This window comes from Zalophus californianus, chromosome 11, assembly GCF_009762305.2.
Source record: "Zalophus californianus isolate mZalCal1 chromosome 11, mZalCal1.pri.v2, whole genome shotgun sequence".
Taxonomy (NCBI): Eukaryota; Metazoa; Chordata; class Mammalia; order Carnivora; family Otariidae; genus Zalophus; species Zalophus californianus.
The window spans coordinates 113,537,917-113,559,526 of NC_045605.1; the positions used below are offsets into that span (position 1 = coordinate 113,537,917).

Genomic DNA, 21,610 nt, shown 5'->3' on the forward strand with positions numbered 1-21,610 from the left:
GGGAGCGCCCCGGCGGCCCGCGGCGCCCGCTGGTTGTCAGGGTAACTGCGCCTGTGCCTCCGAAGAAATTCTGTCCAGGGTTTGTACCCGATTTACGGCGCGGTTGGCTGTGCCATTCAACAGTGCGAGGGCCGGGAGTCGGCCCGGCCATCGACTGGCTTTGTGGCCTCGGCCTTTGTGACCTGCAGGTTCTCATCTCAACGGGGGACCATGATAATAGCCGCTTCTTCATAGTGTCTGGCGAGGACTGAGTTAAAATGTGATGACTGGACGTAGTAAGTGCTCGCAAAGTGCTCGCATCACCGTTCCTCTTGAAAACGGTGGGAAAGCAGGAGAGAGAAATGCCGGCTACTGGTTTGGTCTTCAGGGCGAGAGGCGGGACCCCGAGGAGCTAGGAAGCCGCCCCCACCTGGCGTCCACCCCAACCTGGGCTCGCGGGACGCGGCGGGGCGCGCAGCGGCGGACTCCTGGCCTTTGGGGACAAGGTCACGAGCGGGCGACAGAGGAGCTAGGACATGGCTCGGTGGGCTCGGCCTGCTCTTTCCGCCTTCAGGCCCTGGGGCCCGGCAGGTGAGTGGGCCTCTTGGTTCGGCAGGGCGGGCTGGCAGCCGCGGGGGTGAGTCGGGGCGGGCGGCGCCGGGGGCGGAGACGAGCTCTCGGTGCCCGCGCCTTGCTGGGGTTGAAAAGCAGGCCGGGTCCAGTTCAGTCGAGCGCAGGAGTCAGGTTTTTTCCCTGCATGGTCGGTGGGACACTGGAGAACCTGAAAATGTTAAGTCCCTGTTCACGCAGCTCAGAGGATATTCCAGAGGTCACCATGGCAGCAGTTTGTTTCTTAGGGATATTTTGGATGAGTACAAGCAACACTTGTATGTTCATTGTTGACACTCTTTAGTTAGCTGTTTTTACTTAACAATATGTCTTGGACTTACTTGCATCTCAAAACATAAATGCTTTCTTAGTTTTTTATACTGATCTGTAATTCCTTTTTTTTTCTTTGCATGACTTTTTATTCGAACCACCACATCTACCCCAACGAAGAGCTCCCCAGGCCCTGCCTCACCTTACAGGAAAGGGCTTAGAGTCAGGGAGGAGGGACCTGTTGCTCCTGTCCCCGCAGGGGGAGGTCAAGATGGAGTCTGGGCTTCTTGGTTGTAGATCATTCAGACGCCTCCCATTGTCTGTCTCTGCGGGGAACTGAGGATGCCCCCCAACTCTCAGTTTGGGGGTGCGATCTGTAGGATTCCATTCTATTGATGTTTCATAATGTATTTAATCATTCTCTTATTGAAATAGTTTGTAATCTTTAGTTATTACAAATGCTGAGGTATATTTTTGTACTCACTTTTTGGATAAACTCCTCGTAGTGGGACTCCTGGGTCTAAAGGTTGTGCAATTAATACTTCTACTAGCATATGTTCATACCCTTCCATGCAGTACGTGTACATTTTGGGATCTTTGCTGTTAACCTTAAAAATAAAACTTATTTTGCCAGCAAAATGGGTGTATTCAGGAATAGCAGAGAACTGCAATCCAAGACAAGAAAGCTATGGCAAAACCATAGGCAAGTTGCAGAAACAGGACAGAAATGCTTTTATTATTTTTTTTAAGATTTTATTTATTTATTTGTCAGAGAGAGAACACAAGCAGGGGGAGCGGCAGGCAGTGGGAGAGGGAGAAGCAGGCTCCCCGCTGAGCAGGGAGCCGGATGTGGGACTCGATCCCGGGACTCCAGGATCATGACCTAAGCGGAAGGCAGACGCTTAACCGACTGAGCCACCCAGGCGCCCCAAAAATGCTGTTTTAGAGAGGAAGGGGAGTGGGGCTTGGGAAGACTGTAATAAGCAAAAAACCCTTTGGAATAAACTGGGAACTGGAAGTATAGTGGCTTCTCGTTGGCTGAGTGTGCTCTCGTTTGCTGGGCTCTGACCATCTCTCGTTGGCTGGGCTCTGCTCTCATTGGCTGGACTGTGCTCTCAGTGGCTGGGCTGTGACTAACTCTCATTGGCTGAGCTGTGCTCTCATTGGCTGGGCTCTCCGAATGGGCGGAACCCCTCCTTCCTCCGCGGCGCAGTGAAGCCCGGGATTCTTCCCGCTGGGAATGCAGAGGGCTGCGAGGAGGGAGTGGTGGGCGGGAGAGCTCCCCCTGCTGGCCTCCACTGCGTGTTAGTGAGGTTTCCTTTATTCCGTTTCATTGCCTAGGAATTGAACATACATATGGGAATATCTTAAGACCCATAGTTGTTAAGAAACGTAACTTAAGGGGCGCCTGGGTGGCTCAGTCGGTTGAGCGGCTGCCTTCGGCTCGGGTCATGATCCCAGGGTCCTGGGGTCGAGGCCCGGGTCGGGCTGCCTGCTCAGTGGGGAGCCTGCATCTCCCTCTGCCTGCGGGTCTGCCTACTTATGCTCTTTTGTCAAATAAATAAAATCTTAAAAAAAAAAAAGAAACGTAACTTAAATGTCCAATAATGGATTAATACTTAAGTAATGGTACATCTCCTTGATGTCATCTTACACATGTACTAAAAGTATTGGTGAAGAGTTTAATAGATCCAAGGGATCTTTCCTTCATTCCAGAAACCTTTACTGCACTGACCAGTTGTCCCAGCAGATGAACTCAATTCTGACTCTACCTGCCTGAAGAGAGCACCACAGGTGAAGGACTCAGTTCCACAAGACAGCCCCCAGTTCAGACACCAGTCCAGGTTGTCTCCTGTGCTTCTGACAGACCAGCCACTGATCGGAGGTCCCCACGATCCCTTCCTCTGGTTCCATTCATTTGCTAGAGCAGCTCACAGAACTTGGAGACTGATTGACTTAGTAGATTAAGGGTGTATCACGAAGGACGTTAGAGGAAATGAATGAATGGCCAGAAGTAGAGATACATAGGGTGAGGTCTGCAAGGGTCCCTGGTCCCTTCTGCCTCATGGAGTTTGGGGCCCAGGGGCCTGGCACGTGGTTCACCAACCTGGAAGCCCTCTGACCCCCCCCTTCTTTTGAGTTTTTATGGAAACTCCAACCCTCTAATCACAGTTGATCCCCCTGGCACCCAGCCCCCATCCTTAGGGCCTTCCCAAAGTCCGCTCATGAACATAAACCCAGCTGTGGTGGAGAGGGGCTGGTTAAACAGAACAAGACACCTGCTTCACCTTCGTGGCTCTGAGGGGAGTTCCGGAACTGCGGACAAGGGACGAACGGTGGTAACAAAAGATGTGCCCTTTGCTCTTAGAAATGCCAAGGGTTTGTGGATGAAGACCAAAAAACATATCACAATATCACAACTTCCCATTAATTCATTTTGTGTTTCTCATAATAACTTGCATGTAGGTGGAGCTCAGTAAATGTTTGGGTGAAGACTGTAGGGGAAGAGTTGTTCCAGATGCTGAGTGACTTGGGGCATTTAACAGCTGTGGCTGTAGCCAGAGCATCTTCTTCTCTTCCTGACCATCCGGCCAGTTTTCAGTAGAAAATTTCCTTTGGAGACTTATCAGCTTGCACTCAGAAGAACTGCTTGACGGGTGCTTTTTATACAAGTCTCTGATGCAGCAGAATTTCCTTCAGGATCTGTGGGCATCTCTGCAGGAGTGTGGGGACGAGGGAGAAGCACTGTTTTCTCTGCTGTGTGTATTTCCTGTACTTTCTGCTGGGAAAGATCTACAGTTGTAGGTCTTCTTGAGCAAGACTGTAAGAATCGTTTCTTGCTCTTGGCATTGGCAGCTGAGGCTCAGGGGGTTTGAGTGACTTGATGAGACTGGTAGTGAGCTAGGGCTCTGACTCTCCTTTGGGCGCCCTTGGCCCTGCACGTATACCTTTCTTTGTCATGTTCTTCTTTCTCTTGTACATACCTTTCAGAAATCTGTTCTTTTGAAAACCAAGGTGACGCTTTGTGTGGTGGGAGAGGCAACAACACAGAAGCAAGTGGACTGTGAGCAGCAAGCAGGTCCCTGACCCGAGGGTGGAGTGTGCGAGGTGGTGTGCAGGGTCACTGCAGGAAGGGAGGGGGTGTCAGCTTGCCTAAAAGGAACAGGGAATCAAACGAGGGCAAAGTGATTGCTCACTGGGGTTCAGCATTGGCTTCACGAAGGAGGTGGCATTTGGTCCTGGCCTTGACTATGGGAGATTTGGACATGCTGAGGTGGAGAAAGGTCTTTTCCGGCAGAGGAAGCTGGGTTTAGGACATATACAAGAGCCAGGGAATCCTTTTGCTTGGCTGAAAGGGGGGATATGTAAGAGGGCAGGGTGGGGGTTGAAATTGTCACTGGGATGGGATATGCTGTGCTAGGATGGGGAGCAGAGAGCTTCAGGGGAAACCTCACTGACAGTGTGTCCAGTGGGTGGGTCTGTGCAGAGAGTTTGTAGTGTTGGTTTTGTAAGGAGCAAAAGAACACAAAAGACAAAGAGCAAACAGGAGAGTGAGTTAGGGCCATACTTCTAGAAGATGCATACTCCTGAATTGTTCTAATGTGTATGACAATGTGCTTTTAGGGTGCTTACTTCTTGCCTGAATCACAAATGAGTAAAAGAAATGCTCTCAGTTTCCTGTTTTTATGTCTGTATTTATTTTAGATTCATCACTCATTTGAGGAGGTTGTCAGTTTCATTTGTTTAAACTCTTTTCCCATCAGGGTGGAGGAATCTCTATACTGAAGTCAGAGATGTCCTGGGGGAGGGTCATCAAGGACCTTCTCCTGGAAGAATGGACATGGTGGCCACCAGTCTTTGGGGTGTGAAAAAGGCGCCTGGTGCAGTGGGGCTGGCAGTCCTGAACTCTGGGTGAGTTGTCAGCATGATATCAAGAGATGAAGAAGTCACGCAGCTTGGTTAGACGCCACGCAGGGGCCCTAACAGCAGATCGGTAAACCCAGGAACCCTTTCCAGGCCCATGTGAGGTGAAGCTGTAGCACCGCATGCCTCCCACGGCTGCAGACTCACTTCAGTGGGGTGTTCAGTTAGTGCTCCAAGCTTTGTATTATTCATAGTGCTTTTGTTTCTTCCTGTTGCTTTCCTGGGTGTTGAGTCATTTTCTAAGTCCTGAGGTCCTGCTGAAGCTTGTGACTTGTACGTTGTGTTTTGCTTTTTTTTTTTCCTGTGGAAGACCATCTCATGTCCCTAATACTTAGCCTTGTGAGTGTCTCGGCTCCTGGCTTCTGGGGGTGACTTGAGAAGCCTTCCAGTGCTTCACAGAGAGAGCATGAGCTGAGTCTACCCACTGCCTTGTCTTTTGGCTGTGGGATTCCTTTGGCTGCTGCGTAGTATGAGCGGCTGTGAACATTGAAGATCAAGTTTCTGCGGCAGTGTGAATCTCAGGGCATGAATGTTTGTTTCTGGAATAGTCTCTAGAACCCACTTTTTCTCCTGATAGTATTTGGTGTGAAGTCTGAGACATTTGGCTTTCTTTAAATGTCGCTGCCTGTTTGTCACATCCCAAGTATGCTACAGTGTATGTCTCTGCAGAGAGCCCACCCAGAGCCCCCACAAAGCCCCCACACCTTTGGTGTGGACCCTGTTCTCTTACCACTGGCGCTGGGTAACAGGAATTAAGAGATGTTACATCCCTTGTTTGCACAGTTCCAACTGACCTGAATTTTTTGCTCCCAAATAAGTTTTGATTTCTGAGTTGAGACTTCTTTCTCTTGTAGCCCAATAGTCATCCATGATGAGAAGGGTGGTCATTTGGGGGGACAGGAGGGAAGTGTATGATCATTCTAAGTGGTGGGGATGGTCAAGGGCTAGCATGAGCTTAACTGTCCCTGGTCACCTGGCCACTCTCCTTTTCTGTCAGCATTACAGGTGGAAGAAGACCCGTATCTTTTTCTGCTAGTGCCTCAAGCATCTTTGGAAGAGGAGGCAACAGTAAGAAGGAGAAGCTTTTTCTGCAGGATATAGCAGAGCTGATCCAAGCCAGAGCCTGCCGGAGGGTGGTGGTCATGGTGGGGGCCGGCATCAGCACGCCTAGCGGCATTCCGGACTTCAGGTGCCCTGCAGCGCCCAGCTCCTCCCTTGGCACCCTGGTCTGCCTCAGGGTCCTGCCCTCTTCCTCCAGGCTCAGAGCCTCTTGCTCCTTTTTGCAGGTCTCCCAGGAGTGGCCTCTACAGCAGCCTGCAGCAGTACGACCTCCCCTACCCTGAGGCCATTTTTGAGCTCACTTTCTTCTCTCACAACCCCAAGCCCTTTTTCACTTTGGCCAAGGAGCTGTACCTCAGGAGCTACAGGCCCAACGTCATACACTACTTCCTCCGACTGCTTCACGACAAGGGGCTGCTTCTGCGGCTCTACACACAGAACATCGACGGGCTCGAGAGAGGTGAGCCGTCCTCCTGTCGCACCTCCTCTTACGCAGGGAAGGCTTTGGGTGCCTGCGTCTAGGCTTCACCTTGTTCTCTGATTGTAAGCCAACTCCTCATGCCTTTGTCCCTGACAAAAAGCCCACCGTGTGTTTAAGAGTCACCATTGGGATCTCATTGGTGGACTGTGAGTTTTGGATAGAACTAAAGTTGACATGGGGAGCTTCTAGTTTTGCTAATCTGATATGATGATGTCTTTTTTAAGAAATTTATTGTGAAATTTTTTGAGCGCATAAAAATAAAGAGAGGAAGTAATGAACCCTCATGCCCTCATCAGAGCCAGTCCTTACTTTATCTGTCTTCCTACCCCCCACCTTCTCTCTCACCCCCAGTTATTTTGAAGCAAATCCATGACATCATAAACTTAACCTATAAGTACTTCACTGGGTATCTCTAGAAGATAAAGACTTTTAAAACATAACTACAATGTCATTGTCACACAAAGAGATCACTGTTCATGCCTTAGTCTTATCAAACTCTTTGTATAATGATCTCCTGGCTGTCCCGATAGCGGTCACAACCAGTGATTCACAGATGGTAGTGACTGCCGACTGTGCATCTTAGCGCGGCATCTGCTGAGCCTTTCTCTCAGGGGCAGCGACACTGACTCTTAGTGAGCCAGCTGCAGCTCAGGCAGGCTGCAGATGTCTTGTGATTTGTAAAAAGGAGTCACTTGGACTCCAGGAAAATGATTCCTTGCTGGAAGGATTCTGCAGTTTGGAACCACTTAGGCAGCAGTGGATGCCCCATGGGGATGATCTCTTCTGGAGTTGCAGCAAGACAGGCCTTGTGGGAAGGTGGGAGTGTCTGGCCATAGGCTTTAGCATGTGGAGATTTATGACAGTAATGGGAACAGTGGAAGCCACTTGCAGCTGGGACTGTCTGCCCATCCATAGCTCAGAAGCTGACAGTGGGAACAGGTAACTGTCATAAATAAGTTACCTATGTTTGTTTTTCTACAGCTTTTTTTTTTCTTAATACAGTATTTATTTGTCTTTCCTCTGTCAAACCCTGAGCCAACCACTTTCCCCAGGCTACCTGGGGAGGTAGAGGAAAAGGAACATATAGGGCAGACAAGACACGGGAGAAAAACCTATGGGATGTGGAGATGGCTCCTTCACATGGTGAAGATGAGAAAGGCCACCATCAAGCAAAAGAGCCCCATGGCCTCTGAGAGGGCAAAGCCCAGAATGGCATAGGAGAAGAGCAGTTACTTCAGAGAGGGATTCCTGGCATAACCAATGATGAGGCTCCCAAACAGTCCCAATTCCAGCCCCAGAGCCAGCCATCCCTACCGTGGCAGACCCAGCCCCAAGGCACTTGGCTGTCCTGTGGATGTCCCTTGAAATGGTGCTGGCTTGGAAGCTGCAGCTAGGAATAAGTGAAATCAGGGGACGTGGGGCTGCCAAGCTGCCGAGGCTCTTTCTTGTCTGTCAGTGTTTCTGGTGGTTTTAGCACCGCTGCAGACAGTGATCGGCTCAACAGCTGACAGGTGCTCCTGACCAGGAAGCGGGGTGGAGACAAACTGTGCACAGGCAGACATTTTCAGGGGATGAGGGGCTGTGGCAGGAGAACTGCTCCCAGTGCAGAGAAGACGGTGGGGGGGGGGGTCTACATTTTTTTTGAAACTTAGTGTCTTTATATAGTTTTTTTTTTTTTTTTTTTTTTAAGATTTATGTATTTGAGAGGGGGAGAGTGAGAGCATGCACACATGTGCCTGTGGGGGGAGGAGCAGAGGGAGAGAGAGAATCTCCAGCAGACCCTCCGCTGAGCATGGAGCCTGCCTGGGGGCTCGATCCCATGACCCTGAGATCATGACCTGAGCCTAAATCAAGAGTCAGATGCTCAACTGACTGAGCCCCCCAGGTGCCCCTATATAGTTTTTTTGCTTTTACTTGGTATCTGTAGAATAGAAAATGTTTTCCTAGGTCTCAGATGTAGTTTTATTTGAACTTACATCAAACTTGTTGACAGGCTTTATTTAACCATGATTTGGCTCCATCTGGGAGCCCTGATCCCTGTGCTTATTCTCGTCAGTGGGACATTATCTGTAGGTGGAGGAGGCAGGGACACCAGGCACTGAGGGCTGTGACTCCCTCTGGGGGCCTGCCAAGCTCAGAGCTCATGCTCTGGGAGCCAGCAGCACTTAGCTTTGGTTTGAATTTCAGTATCTGGCATCCCTGCCTCAAAGCTGGTGGAAGCTCATGGATCCTTTGCCTCTGCCACGTGCACTGTCTGCCGAAGGCCCTCTCCAGGGAAGGACATTTGGGTGAGTTGTCATGCTGCCACTTCTCTCCCTTCTGCACTTTGCAGTGGGAGTGATCTGGAAAAGTGGCATTTTATGAGCATCGTATTGGAAGGACAACAACAGTAATGGTATGAAACGTTTTTATTTTTAAATTGGAAAAGTAATACACACTTGTAAAATATTAAGAAATATATAGGGGAAAATGTATCTCCCTTCAACCAGTTCTTATAGCCCACTTGTAACAGTTTGGTGTATAATGTTCCAAGCCTTAAAAAAACTGGCATATCTAAACATACATGTCCATATATGTGTACCTACACTACACAGAGTAACAATTTTTTTGGAATAGGATTATTAAAAATTTTTTAAATTTATTTGAGAGAGAGAAAGAGAGAGCATGGGGGCGGGCAGAGGGAGAGGGAGAGAGAATCTCAAGCAGACTCTGAGTGCAGAGCCTGATGCAGGGCTCAATCCCACGACCCTGAGATCATGACCTGAGCTTGAAACCAAGAGTTGGACACTTAACCGACTGAGCCACCCAGGCGCCCCAGTAATAGGATGATTAAGTTTAATATTCTACAAACTGCTTTGTTACAGAACAAAATTGTATGGCTATCTTGTGTCAATAACTACAGCTCTGCTTACTGTTTTTAGTAACTGGAATATTAAATTTAGCCATTCACCTGCTCTGGGATATTTTTTGATGTTTGTGATTTTTACTATCAGGAAGAATGCATCAATGACACTTGTGCTCGTACCCCTATGTACTTCTGGGGATAGTTCTGTAGGATGGGTTTCTTCAAGCAGAATAGGATGGACTGGAAAATCTTAAATAAAGATAAACTCTAAAATATTGATGAGGCATAGGACCCCATCTTTTATTTTTTAATGAGGTCAAATTCACATACTGTAAAATTAAACATTTTAAAGTGTACAATTCGTTGGCATTTAATATATTCACAGTGTTGTGCAACCACTACCTCTATCTGATTCCAGAACATTTTCATCACCCCAAAGGGAAACTCTGCACCCACTAACCGGTCAGCCCCCTCACATAACCCCTGGCAACCATTGGTCCTTTTACTGTCTCCATGGTTTTGCCTTTTCCAGAAGTTTAGAGTTGGATTCATACATATGCAGCCTTTTCAGACTGACTTCTTCACTTAGTCAGATGCCTTTAAGTTTCCTCCATGTCTTTTCATGGCTTCATAGATCACTTCTTTTTAGTGCTGAATAATATTCCCTTGTTTGGGTGGACCACAGTTATCCATTCATCTACTGAAGGTTATCTTGGTTGCTTCCATGTTTTGGCAATTATGAACAAAGCTGCTATAAACATCCACACGCAGGTTTTTGTGCGGACATGAGTTTTCAACGCCTTTGGTAAATACCAAGGAATGTGATTGCTGGATTATATGGTAAGAGCATGTTTAGTGCCTTCCAATGTTTAGTGGCTGCACTACTTTGCATTTCCATCAGCAATGAATAAGAGCAGCATTTGGTGTTGTCTGTGTTCTAGAATTTGGCTGTTCTGATAGGTGTGTAATGGTATTGTTTTGTTTTAATGTGTAGTTCCATGATGACATATGATGTGGAGTATATTTTCAAATGCTCATTTGCCACCTGTACATCTTCTTTGGTGAGCTGTCTATTCAGGTCTTTGGCCCATTTTTTAACTAGGTTGCTCATTTTCTTATTGAGTTTTAAGAATATTTCTGTATATTATGGATAACAGTCCTTTATCAGATATCTTTTGTAAATATTTTCTCCTCATTTGCAAATATTGTCTTCTCATTTTCTTGACAGTGTCTTTCACAGAGCAGGGTTTTTAATTTTAATGAGGTCAAACGTATTTTTCTTTCAAGGATTGTGCCTTTGGTGTTACCTCTGAAAAGTCATTGCCAACTCCTGCCCTGGCCCTTTGTAATAGCAGCAGAAACAAGGGGTGAGGGCTGGTTGTTTAGGGGCCTACATTTGCTGGAGTTGAAAATTGAGAGTGGTATGGTCTTTCTTTTAGGTGAACTCATTGAGGATGCCAATGAGCTGGTTTGCCAAGTTAACTAAGTCTGGAGTGGACAAGGTTTCCCATAAGATGATGGTTCAGCTCATTAATACATGGAGTTAAAGGCCACCTGGCTGGATTTAGCATCTAAAGGAAGAATTTTCTTTGAAGACAATGTGGAGTCGAATGTGATAGTCATGAATAGGTTCATCAGGCTTCTCTGTGCAAGCCTGAATCTTGTTTTGATTAGCAGGCTTAGGAAAACGTACTGTAATTGCTTGATGTTGGCTTGCAGCCCTCTCGGGAGCTCCTGGCTGTGATCTAAAGCCGGTCCCCGTTGGCAGAGGGCTGGGAGAGACCGAAGAGGCGGCCACTCCAGGTTTGTAGGTGTCCATTTTAATCGTCAAGGGAACTGACATAACAAGGCTTGTCCTGGGCAGCAGCAGGATGGCTGGATCCCCACACCTGCCTTCAAATCTTAAAAATTTATAAAGAGGCCATAACTGGGCTCAGCCCCGTCTACTCTGCAGGTGTTCTCAACACCACACCACATCACCATCTCAAGGCTGTGTCCTTGGAGCAGCCTCTGGGATGGGAAAGACAAGGGGAACCCACATTCCAAGGACAGGGGATTGGAGTGAGGAGCCTCCAAGTGCTGGGGTCCAGGTCACAGGTCAACTGGTGGTCATATCTTTCTGATGACCTTCTCCAACACTCAGTGGAGATTTCCAGCGAGTGTTCTAGCACCTTGCCAAAACTCAGGCATCTGTTTCTCTAAACCCCTTTCAGGATGCTCCCATTGGGCTGGTTTTATCCAGCGTTTGGCCTGACCCTCACCAGCAAGCATGGGGACCGATTGATATAAATCTGAGAAATCAGATGAGTAAGTTTGAATAACTGTGTTACATTCTTCAGCAAATTTATGGGGTCCTCAGTCACTTTGGGAAACTCTTTCTCTATGGCTCGAAATTCAGCCTTAGTCCAGGCAACATAAGCAATTTGACGTTCATTTGGACGCCCAGCAGAGTTATCTTTAGAGGGGTAGCTATTAATAGGTTTTCAGAAGGTGGGTGGGGAGAGGGTTTGGAGGTAAAGGGAAGCTCAGCCAAAGGGTTAGAATGAGTGGTGGGTATAGGGGAGGTGGGGACAGTGCTGAGGGAAGAGGGAAATGGCACCAGAGGCGGGCCTGGGCGCAAGGTGGCCCCACCTGTCTGGAGACGAAGGAGATGGGGAGGGCAAGACTCAGAAGCTGCGTTGACTTTCAGTTGTTCGCCTCTTTGCAAAATACTGTTTCTAAATTAACAAATGAACTGAAGAGGCGAACAACCTTTGAATCCTAAAAAATGTTTGGAAGCCTCAAGGTACCAATTAAAATAAGCATCCAATTCAGTTTTGACAATTTTAGAGCCATGGCTGTCCGATTCAGTTGTGAGAAAAGTAAATTTGGGGAGATGGAAAGTTCCCCATAATGGCCGTTGAAGTTGTAAATTACTTTTGGTTGAGTCAGTCCATTTAGTTACGAGTGCACATGAGGAGGGACCACAGTTTTGAAACATAGAACAGGCTGGGGTCCCAGAAGTGTGGGAAGGTAGGGGCAGGGGCGTCCTTAAAGCATTTTGATCACTAGGATGCCGTTTCCCAGAGGCTTTCCTCTAGAGGGAAGAAAAAAATTTCTAAAGCAGCACAGTTCCAGTAGGAACAGCCTGGCTCTAGAAAGGAGTCAGACCAAAGGCCAAACGAGTACTCTGAGAAAGGACAAAGCCTTAAAAAGGTCTTGAATAAAGCCTGGAGAGCTGAAAACAGAGAGTGAAGCTCAAGTCCCAGAGAAAACTTACCCTCAAACCCCAGGGTCGGAGAGAAAGCTGCAAGCCCGACTGGGTCTGTGGGTACTGGCACCTGTTGGTTTGCTCACCAGCCTCAGAGTCTCTGGATCCCCTGCATCCCCTTCTGACACCAAGTGATGTTTTCCTTAAAAATAAAACTGCCAGGGTGCCTGGGTGGCTCAGATGGTTAAGCGTCTGCCTTCAGCTCAGGTCATGATCCCAGGGTCCTGGGATCGAGTCCCGCATTGGGCTCCCTTCTAGGCGGGGAGCCTGCTTCTCCCTCTGCCTCTGCCTCTGCCTCTCTCTCTCTCTGTCTCTCTCTCTCTCTGACTCTCATGAATAAATAAACATTAAAAAGAAATAAAACTGCCAGTTATTTTACCAGCAAAATGGGCTTATTCAGGAATAGTAGAAAAACGCAATTTGGGAGAAGCAAACTACAGCAAAACTAGGCAAGTCCAAACAACAAAGGAGAGGGACATTTGATGAAGAGGAGGGAGTTGGGAGGGGCTGGAGAAGCAGTTCAGGGGAATGATGGTGTCTCGCCAGCTGAATCGCTGGGGTGGTCAATTTGTTGAGGGTGGTACCTGCCTTGATGGTTCTTTCCTGTTGAGGGTTCTTCTGTTGGGTCTGTAGTTCACAATTCTTCGTGGGATTGATGGTGAGTGGTAGGGTTCCTTCCAACCTCCTGATCCCACATTAGCAACGTCTCCCTTTATTAATTTTCATAATGTCCAGCACCATTTGTTGAAGAGACGAGATTTGCTCCTTTGTCAAAGATCAGTTGACTGTGTTTGTGCGAGTCTACTTCTAGGCTCTCTGTTCTGTTCCACTGATATGTTCACCTGTTCCTACAGTAGTGCCACATCCTGATTCCTGTAGCTTTTTATAATAAGTCTTGAAATTGGGTAGGGTCAGTCTTGTTCTGGTCTTTTGCTTTCCACAGAAACTTTAGAATCAGTTTGTCACTATCTGTTCTCTGCATATTTTTAAACCTTTTCTCTTTGTCTTTGGAGTTTTGCACTTTTACTGTGGTCTATCTCCATATGGATTTCCTTTTGTTTACTTATTCTCCTTTAAATTTGTAGGGCTTTCCGAATCTGTGGTTTGAGATCTTTCATCATTGCTAGAAAAATCCTTGGCCCTTGCCTCTTAGATGTTGATTGCCTCTCCCATTCCCTCTCCTCCCTTTCGGAGCTCCCCTTAAACTCCCATGAGACCTTCTTAGGCTCCCACGGGTGGGAGTTCCATCTTATTTCTCTGTGCTGTGTTCCGAATAATGTCTTTTGATCTGTTTTCCAGTTTATCAACCTTCTATTCTGTTGTACAGAATAAAGCTCTTCCACCGAGTGCTAATTTTTGTTACTTTCTGTTTGTTTGTTTGGAAAAGGTTTAATGAGATGCAAAACCTCAATCACAGTAGGCTCATTTCCAGATCTGAATTGCTTGCCCCATTTTTTTTTCCAGATTTTTATTTGAATTCTAGTTAGTTAATATATAGGGTAGTATTGGTTTCAGGAGTACAATTTAGTGATTCATCACCTATATACAACACCCAGTGCCCATCACAAGTGCCTTCCTAATTTTTGATACTTTTTATTACTGGAAGTTCTCGTTGGTTCTTTTTCAAATCCACTACATTATTTTTTATAGTTTTCTATCCCCATCAGATACTTTAAACCTGTCTTTTTTTTTTTTTTTTTAAACACTAAACACAAATTGGCCTTAATCTGTATTTGATAGTCTCTCTTTGGTCCATTGTCTCTGCTGGTTCTGGCCGGGCTCAGCTCAGCTAAAACGAGGCCAGGAGGGTTTGTCTTAGAAAATGGTGTCCTCTTTCTTAGGCCCCCTCCTTTGAAACCCAGCCCAGCACATCAACACGGGCATCTTAGGGCGAAAGGATGATTTGTGTCTACCTCACCTTGGCCTGCAAGGAAGCGGTCTGTGGTAATGCTCCTTATAACTTCAGCCTGAATGTCTTCCAGGGCTAAGGCCACATCGTGATCACTTCAGCTAAAATCAGGGACAAATTTTATACTACTTTTCTCATTGAATTACGCCTAGTGTAGGCCAAATGCCGACAGAGTACCTCCTGAGGACTGTGTCATCTACTGAGTATTTCCTTAGCATCTGAATGTCTCTGAGAACCACCCCAGGTGCACAGCATGGTGTTACATGTGCTAGATAACATGTGCTCTTCAGGGTCCGCTCTCAAGTACTCCAACCTGTCCCCAGTTGTAGGGTGCTATATGAGACAAAATCGGCAAAATGTCAATAAATGCCAAAGCTGGGTTCATTATTCAGTTGTTGTGAATGAAAATTTCTTAGTAAGAGCAATCTTTTTTTTTTTTTTTTAAGTTTTTACTTAAATCCCAGTCAGGAAACATACAGTGTTATATTAGTTTCAGGTGTCCAGTTCAGTGACTCACACTTCCATACGTCGCCTAGTGCTCATCACAGCAAGTGTAGTCCTCAGTCCCCAACGCCCCCCATTCCCTCCACTCTAGTAGCCGTAAGTTTGTTCTCCGCAGTTAAGAGTGTTTCTTGGTTTGCCTCTCTCTCTTTCTCTTTTTTCCCCCCAATATTAAGAGCCATGTTTAGAGTGTGTCGTGACATCGCCCTTGGCCCACTTTCTCTCTGTGTTATACAGGCCGACGTGGCAGTGGACAGGATCCCCCGCTGCCCAGTCTGCACTGGCGTTGTGAAGCCTGACATCGTCTTCTTTGGGGAGGCACTTCCCCAGAGATTCCTGATGCACGTGGTTGATTTCCCCATGGCAGATCTGCTGCTCATCCTCGGGACCTCCCTGGAGGTTTGTCAGCAGGTCCAGTGGTAGACTGAAGTGTGCGTGTGTGTGTGTGTGTGTGTGTGTGTGTGTGTGTGTGTGTGTGTGTGTGGTGGGGGGAGGCTGGAAGGACAGGGCCGAGGAGGTGGGGCTGGTGGGGGTGGCACCAGATGCTCTTGGAGCCTTCTGGCATCCTAGCTTCGGAAGACGAGCAGGTTCAACTGGTGAGGAAGCAGAGGTATTCCTGGCCTAGGGAGCGACAGTCTGGGCAGAATGGGGAAGAGGGAGGATGCTCAGCTTTGGAGGCACTGTGAATGTGGGTAGGGCACAGTGTGTGAGGGGAAGGGAGAAGGGAGGGGCATGGAGAGGTGGGGCAGGACAGACTTCCCAGGCCACATCACAGAGGCCGATTTTGTGCTAGCAGAAGTGATGGACTTGAAGGGGTTGAACCAGGGACATTGCTGGTACTCCTCGGGGTCACAGAGACTGTTGGGGAGTGGGGATTGAAGCAAGATGTCCAGGAGGCTGGTCCTCACGAAGGCAGGGCTGTGGGCACAGTCAGACCATGTGACTACGAGAGAGGGCAAGGAGAGGGGCCTGGGGACAGGAGAGGGTGTGGTCCGGCTCTGTGGGCACTCAGGCCATTTGTTGGTTAGGAGGTATTTAGAGGGAGGTTGCCAAGCTCACATCTACACGTGTGTTTGAGGTGCCTGGGACACACCCATGGACACATTCCAGAATCTGTTCTCCATCTGGACCTGAAGCTCAGGAACCTTGTAAAGGATGTGACAAGAGCAACAAATGAGCCCCTGCAATGAGCTCTGCTTGGATGTAGGCACCAATGGGCAGAAGGGCCAGAAAGGCCTGTGCTCAGAGCCCCTGTCAGCCACAGAGGCCTAGAGTTAAGTGTGTTTATTCAGCAAATGTGCCTCCTGTGTGCCGGTCCCTGTTCTAGGGCTTTGGACAGACACAGTAGGACGTTGTAAGCAAGTGACACAGTGTTAGGTGATGGCACAATAGGGGAGAAATAACAAGGGGGACAGGAAGGCTGGGAAGGGTTGTGAACTGGTTGTGATCTCAGCTTGTTGGTTTGCGTGGCCGTGTCGGGAAGGTGACACGTGTCAGCTGAGGGTGTGTGGCAGAGGACACTGCACAGTGGCCTGTGGCCACATGGAGTGAGTGAGCAGAGGGCAGCAGTGACAAGGTCTGACCTCCTGACCCCACGTGTGTTGTGGTGGGGAGAGCTGGTAGAGACCTGGCAGGTGGCAGTCCAGGTGGCGATGGCGGGTGGCCAGGTAACACTGCAGAGGGCGTCGGAGCCCAGGTGTGTGAAGGGATGGTGGGTGGGAGAGTGTGGACTCCTGCAGGGCTCCGGGGTTGTGACCTGAGTGGCTGCAAAGATGGAGCTGGTTTCCTGAGACCGAGAAGCCTAGTGGGCACGTTGGGGGAACTCGGCCCCAGAGACACGGATGCGAGTGCTGTTTCAGGCTGTCCAGTGGATGCATGGCACAGGCGGGTGGATTTCCGCATCTGGAGTCCAGGCAGGAGCAGGGGTGGGACCTGGGGTGCCAGAGTGAGCAGACAGAAGAGCCCAGAATGTGGACAGACCTGTGATGCCCACACTGGGCCTGGAAGGAAGGGTAGATGTTGTGTGGCGGGGGTGGGCAGAGGGGCCAGGGGGCCGTGGTGGTCAGCGGTGAGTGGTGTGGAGTCTGGCAGCTGCCCTGTGCCAGCCACCAGCAGTGGACACTGGGGCCACCAGTCCTCTTTATTTCTTTAAAGTGAAATGAAAATAGCCTTTTTCTCTGATTATAGAAGTACCATATGCTCACACATTATATAAAGAAGAGACTGAAGTAAAGAATCCCTTCAAGTGTTTTGCTGTGTCCTCACAGGCTGCACAGATGTGGTGATCTTCCACCAGAGCTGGGGAAGCACTGTGCACAGAGACCTACCTGGTTAGCGCCCACAGTCTCCCTGACAAACATGGATACTCAGTCCCTGCCGGGACCTCCAAAGCACAGTGCTTGTCTATAAGCACTGAGTAATCTGTGGTGTTGCTCAGACTTTACCTCATAAGGCTGTGTGGGAGAAATATTAATGCACTTGGTTATGGATCACCCCTCCGGATCCCACTGAGGGGTGACATATATCAACCATAGGGTGTTTTCTAAAATCTGAAATATTCTGAATTCTGGAACACACCCAGCCCCAAGAGTTTTAGGATGACGATGTACAACAATTTATTTAAGCAACTTTCTATTGATGGACAACAAAAATAAATAGTATATAGATTTTATATTCAGAATAATGGTGTAGTGAATAATCATGTGTATACATGTTTGCACATTCATGTGAGTACTTCAATAAATATTGAGAAGTTACTTCCCAGAAAGATATACTAATACACTACCACCAACCCTGTATGAGTGGCCATTTCCTCACCAACACCAAACATTGCCTGTCTTTAAGGTTTTTTTTTTTTTTCCTATCTTTAGGTTTTTATCCATCTGATTGGTTAGAAATAAATGTGTGTGTGAGAGAGAAAGAGAAAGAGAGGAGAAGGGGATCTAACATTTCTGTAATAAAGAGTGAAGTTCACCTTTTCATGTTTATTAACAATTGTGTTCTCTTTGGATTACATATTTATATCTTGCTCATTTTTCATTGGGTTATTTTCTTAGTCTATTTATAAATTAGCAATATAGATCCATAAATTATATAAAGTGTTTATAAATTAGCTTAGCAATTAGAAATATAAACTGAAACATGTTGTAAATATATTTGCAGTTTATGGTAATGAGGTTTAAAAAATTATTTTTTCTACAGCATATTTTTATAGATAATAATGTGATAGCATTATGTATTCAAACCTAGCATGACTTTCCTTTGTCTTATCTGACTTATCAGGCCTAAAAAGTCCTTCCCTACCTTTACTTGTGAAACCTAAATTTTCCTCAAGAACTGTTTTGTGTACATTTGAAATTTTTTCAGCGAAAGCAGGAATTGAGTATTTTCCTACCAGATAATGAGCCAGTCTCAGTACCATTTATTAATCTATTTCTTATATTATTACTCCTGAATGGAAATTCCACTTGGGAGCTGGATGAAGAAGCCCCAAGGCACCGAGTTAGGACTCCCTGGAGGTCTGGATGGTGGAGCCTGTGGAGAGGTGGGGCCTCCACCCCTGTGGGCAGCCCAGGAGCCCTCTGTGCACCCAGGCCCTTTCTCCCAGGGAGCGAGAGCAGACAGGCGAGATGCTGCTGGGCGGGGAGACCTGCAGAAGCCAAGACGTGCAGGAAGCAGGAAGATGTGGACCAGAGGGAGGCTCAGGAAGGGAGGAACCCAGGCATTGAGACCGAGCAGACCGCATGACTGGAAGAAATGAAAGAGCGGTGTGTTTTCCCTGTATCCAAGGCCTCACCATCAGTCTGAGCTGCCCTCTCAAAGTCTCAGGCTGTGGCATGAAGTGTCCTGAGGGGCTTGGAGGGTGGGCACTGTGCTCCTCACATCTGGGCAATTTTTCAGGTAGAACCTTTTGCCAGCTTGTCTGAAGCCGTGCAGAGCTCAGTGCCCCGACTGCTCATCAACCGGGACTTGGTGGGGCCCTTTGCTTGGCGTCCTCGCAACAGGGATGTGGTCCAGCTGGGGGATGTGGTTCACGGCGTGGAGAGGCTGGTGGAGCTTCTGGGCTGGACAGAAGAGTTGCAGGACCTCATCCAGCAGGAAACGGAAAAGGTACAGACTGTCAAGCAGGGTCCTCTGAAGGGCTGTCTTCCTCACTGCTCTGGGGTCTGGGTCCACCTGATGTGGAGTCCTGGCTGGCTGAAAAGTGACAAAAGTAGCTAATATTGGCTGTTAATCCTGTGCCACCACTGTCTGGGGCCTTCTGTGTGCTTATGAATCAGGCGTTGTGACTCACATTATCTCCGTGTGGGAGATGGAAGACAGGGACTCCAGGTGCCTGCTCTCTAGACGTAGAGCTGTGACTGGGTCCAGGCCGACTGGGCTGCTCTCACTGAAGCCTTGCCTTTCGTCTCCTAAAGAAAGCAGCACAAACAGCTCCAGGCTAAGGTGTGGTTCTGAGATGAACTTTGAGGAGCTGAACTTCTGTGTGCTGCTGGTGTGGGATGAAGCCCAACCTGGGGATGCTTTTAGGAGATGATCAGCACGAGTGCCGTTGGCCTATGACAATCTGCTGAGGTAGAAAGCCAAAGACCCTTGGTGCTCTCGAGGTTTCAAACCTGTTCCCAAGTGAAGTTTCCCGTAAGAATCAGCATGGGTGGCCCTGGTGTAAGTGGTTATTTTCTAAAGGAGGCAGCATTAAGCATTTGAAGTCCAGTCATCTCAAAGAGGATCATGTGACACTGCCCAAAGGGGATGGGGCAGAGGTCTCGGGAAAGCCTCGCCCTTTGGCTGTGAGTCCCTCAGGACTCAGGACCGTGGGGCGGGCCTTTCCCCTCACCTCCACTGGCCAAAGCCCCCACCCTCTGGCTGCAGCCTGGTTTCTTACCAAGTTGAACTAAAGAAAGAAGAATACAAGGCGTATTAGTAAGGCCAGGAGGCTTCGTGCTTACTGTTTCCACACATTTTAGACATTGTGGCCAGTTTTTTCTAGCTGTCCGTTCCAGAGTTTAGCTCTAATGGCTAAGATGTAGGCTGGTATCACTCCTTCACTCATTATAAATGTCAAAGTTATGTTGCTGGGTCATTTTATGGAAGTAGAGAAGGCAGGTAGCACCCAAGCCTATACTTTGCACCAGGTGCCTTGGTCAGATCCGCCTGGCAGCTTCCTGGCCCTGATGTCCTATTTCCATACAACAAGACTGAGTCATGTGACCCCCAGGGATTTTTTTTGGAAGTAGTCCTACAGGATTTGACCTGTGTGATTTTACAGTCTGACGGAAATTTATATAAAGTGGGTTCTGGTTTTAGGGGTTTATATATATAATAAAAAGTTGCTATCCAAGAGTAAATATTGAGGGATAAGCTGCAGTCCAGCTTGGGGTTACTTTCCCAAATAGTGCCTATTTTTGAGCATGTGAGCTTCAGCACATCTCACCTGGTTACTTAAATGAAGCTTTCTGGTTAGCCACCCAGTTTTGCCCAGTCCTGCTGGGCATCGTGTTACTTTGGCTCAACAGCAGCATCTGCAGAAGCAGAAAAGCTTTTGTTTAATGAAATAGTTTGAACCCAGGCCCTGAGACCTGTGGGACTGATTGCCTTCTTCCTCCGTGTTCCAGCTTGACAGACGGGACAGATAAAGAGTGATGGCTGCTTCCCCCCCCAGCCTACCCCCCTGGACCAGAAATGGTTCCGAGGAGTCACTGCCCACCTCTGAGAAAAGTTTTGGCTGAACCAGAACCTGTGGCCTGAGGAAGAGTGAGAGGCTGCCTGGGCCCTGAGTTCTGTGCCGACGGGTCATGTCATGCTTACGCTGCAGGCCATCCCGGTCATGGGCACCAAGCTGCCCAGCACCTTTCTGCTGTTTGACTCTTTAGTCTGCTGAAGCTCTTGATGCCGAACAAAAGCTTTCTCCTGACAGTGACCCTCTGGAACTCCAGCAGACCAACGGGAAGCCCAGACTGGATCTGCTCTGTGTCTGGGTCTCCATCTGAAGGGCAGGCTCAGCATCTGCCTGTCAGAAAAACCGTGTTGGGCGGAGTGGCCACAGCCACTCCCAAGGCATGGTCCTGGGTCCCACGTAATAGGATAGGGTCCTGTAGCATGTTGGCCTCCTTAGTAGGATTATTTTTCATTAGAGAAACTTTGTTCTTCATTTCTGGCATGAAATAAACTCTTTGGTCTCCTCAAAGGGAATGTGGGTGTTGACAATGAATATGGAAAGGGGACCTTGGATGTGCATGGACATTCCCCCCCACTGGAATAACCTAAGGTTGGAGAACATGCCCCTGGATTCACCCTGGAGAAGGGCCTAGTGCCGTTTCCCACGGAGCCCCAGCACCCCTCACTGAAGGGCATCATTCCCTTTTCACTCTACCCTTAATGCCTCTCGCCTCAACCTCTCCCCCAGAAAGTCCTCTGCTTGGGCAGCTCTCTAACCAGCCCCGTGCCCACTCTCCCCCTACAGGCCTTCCCAGTAATGCCCCCAGGATTAACCTCTATGTTGTGGAAGGCATTACTCATTTAGAAACCTTGGCTGGCCTCTAGCCCACCCTGTACTCAACCCATACTTCCCGTGCCTGCACAGGCCCTTTCTGCTGGGGTTGCTCCAAGGCCCAGCTTGGACAGCACCACCCAGGCACACCTTCCTGATCCTGGCTCCTACCCTGTGTGTGGTCCCTCCTTCCAGGCATTGTTTCCCCACCCGTGGCACAATTAACAGACTCCTGAGAGGGGCCTCCTCAAGAACAGAAGACATGACTAATGATCTAGGAAAAGGGCCGAATT

The 21,610-nt window shown here is 48.3% G+C and overlaps 1 protein-coding gene and 1 pseudogene across 6 annotated transcripts; one reads left to right on the forward strand and one right to left on the reverse strand.

Moving 5' to 3' along the window:
- The first annotated feature begins 3 nt into the window (after positions 1–3).
- Positions 4–21,009, forward strand: SIRT3 (sirtuin 3). Of its 6 annotated transcripts, none has more exons than XR_004819401.1 (8): positions 4–570; positions 4,623–4,770; positions 5,780–5,971; positions 6,069–6,301; positions 8,510–8,610; positions 15,065–15,226; positions 18,110–18,594; positions 18,728–18,866. XR_004819401.1 is itself a non-coding variant. In XM_027578675.1 (8 exons), exons 1-8 carry the CDS (start codon positions 516–518, stop codon positions 20,461–20,463), a joined length of 1,122 nt encoding a protein of 373 aa, XP_027434476.1. In that variant the 5' UTR covers positions 4–515; the 3' UTR covers positions 20,464–20,988. The 6 variants fall into 6 exon arrangements, 5 of the variants coding, with proteins under 5 accessions (XP_027434476.1, XP_027434479.1, XP_027434477.1 ...); XM_027578675.1 differs by lacking the exon at positions 18,110–18,594 and adding an exon at positions 20,443–20,988 and having other exon boundaries at positions 18,728–18,937; XM_027578678.1 differs by lacking the exons at positions 18,110–18,594; positions 18,728–18,866 and adding an exon at positions 20,443–21,009.
- On the reverse strand, positions 7,459–7,884 carry LOC113914001 (annotated as a pseudogene).
- Positions 21,010–21,610: the final 601 nt, after the last annotated feature.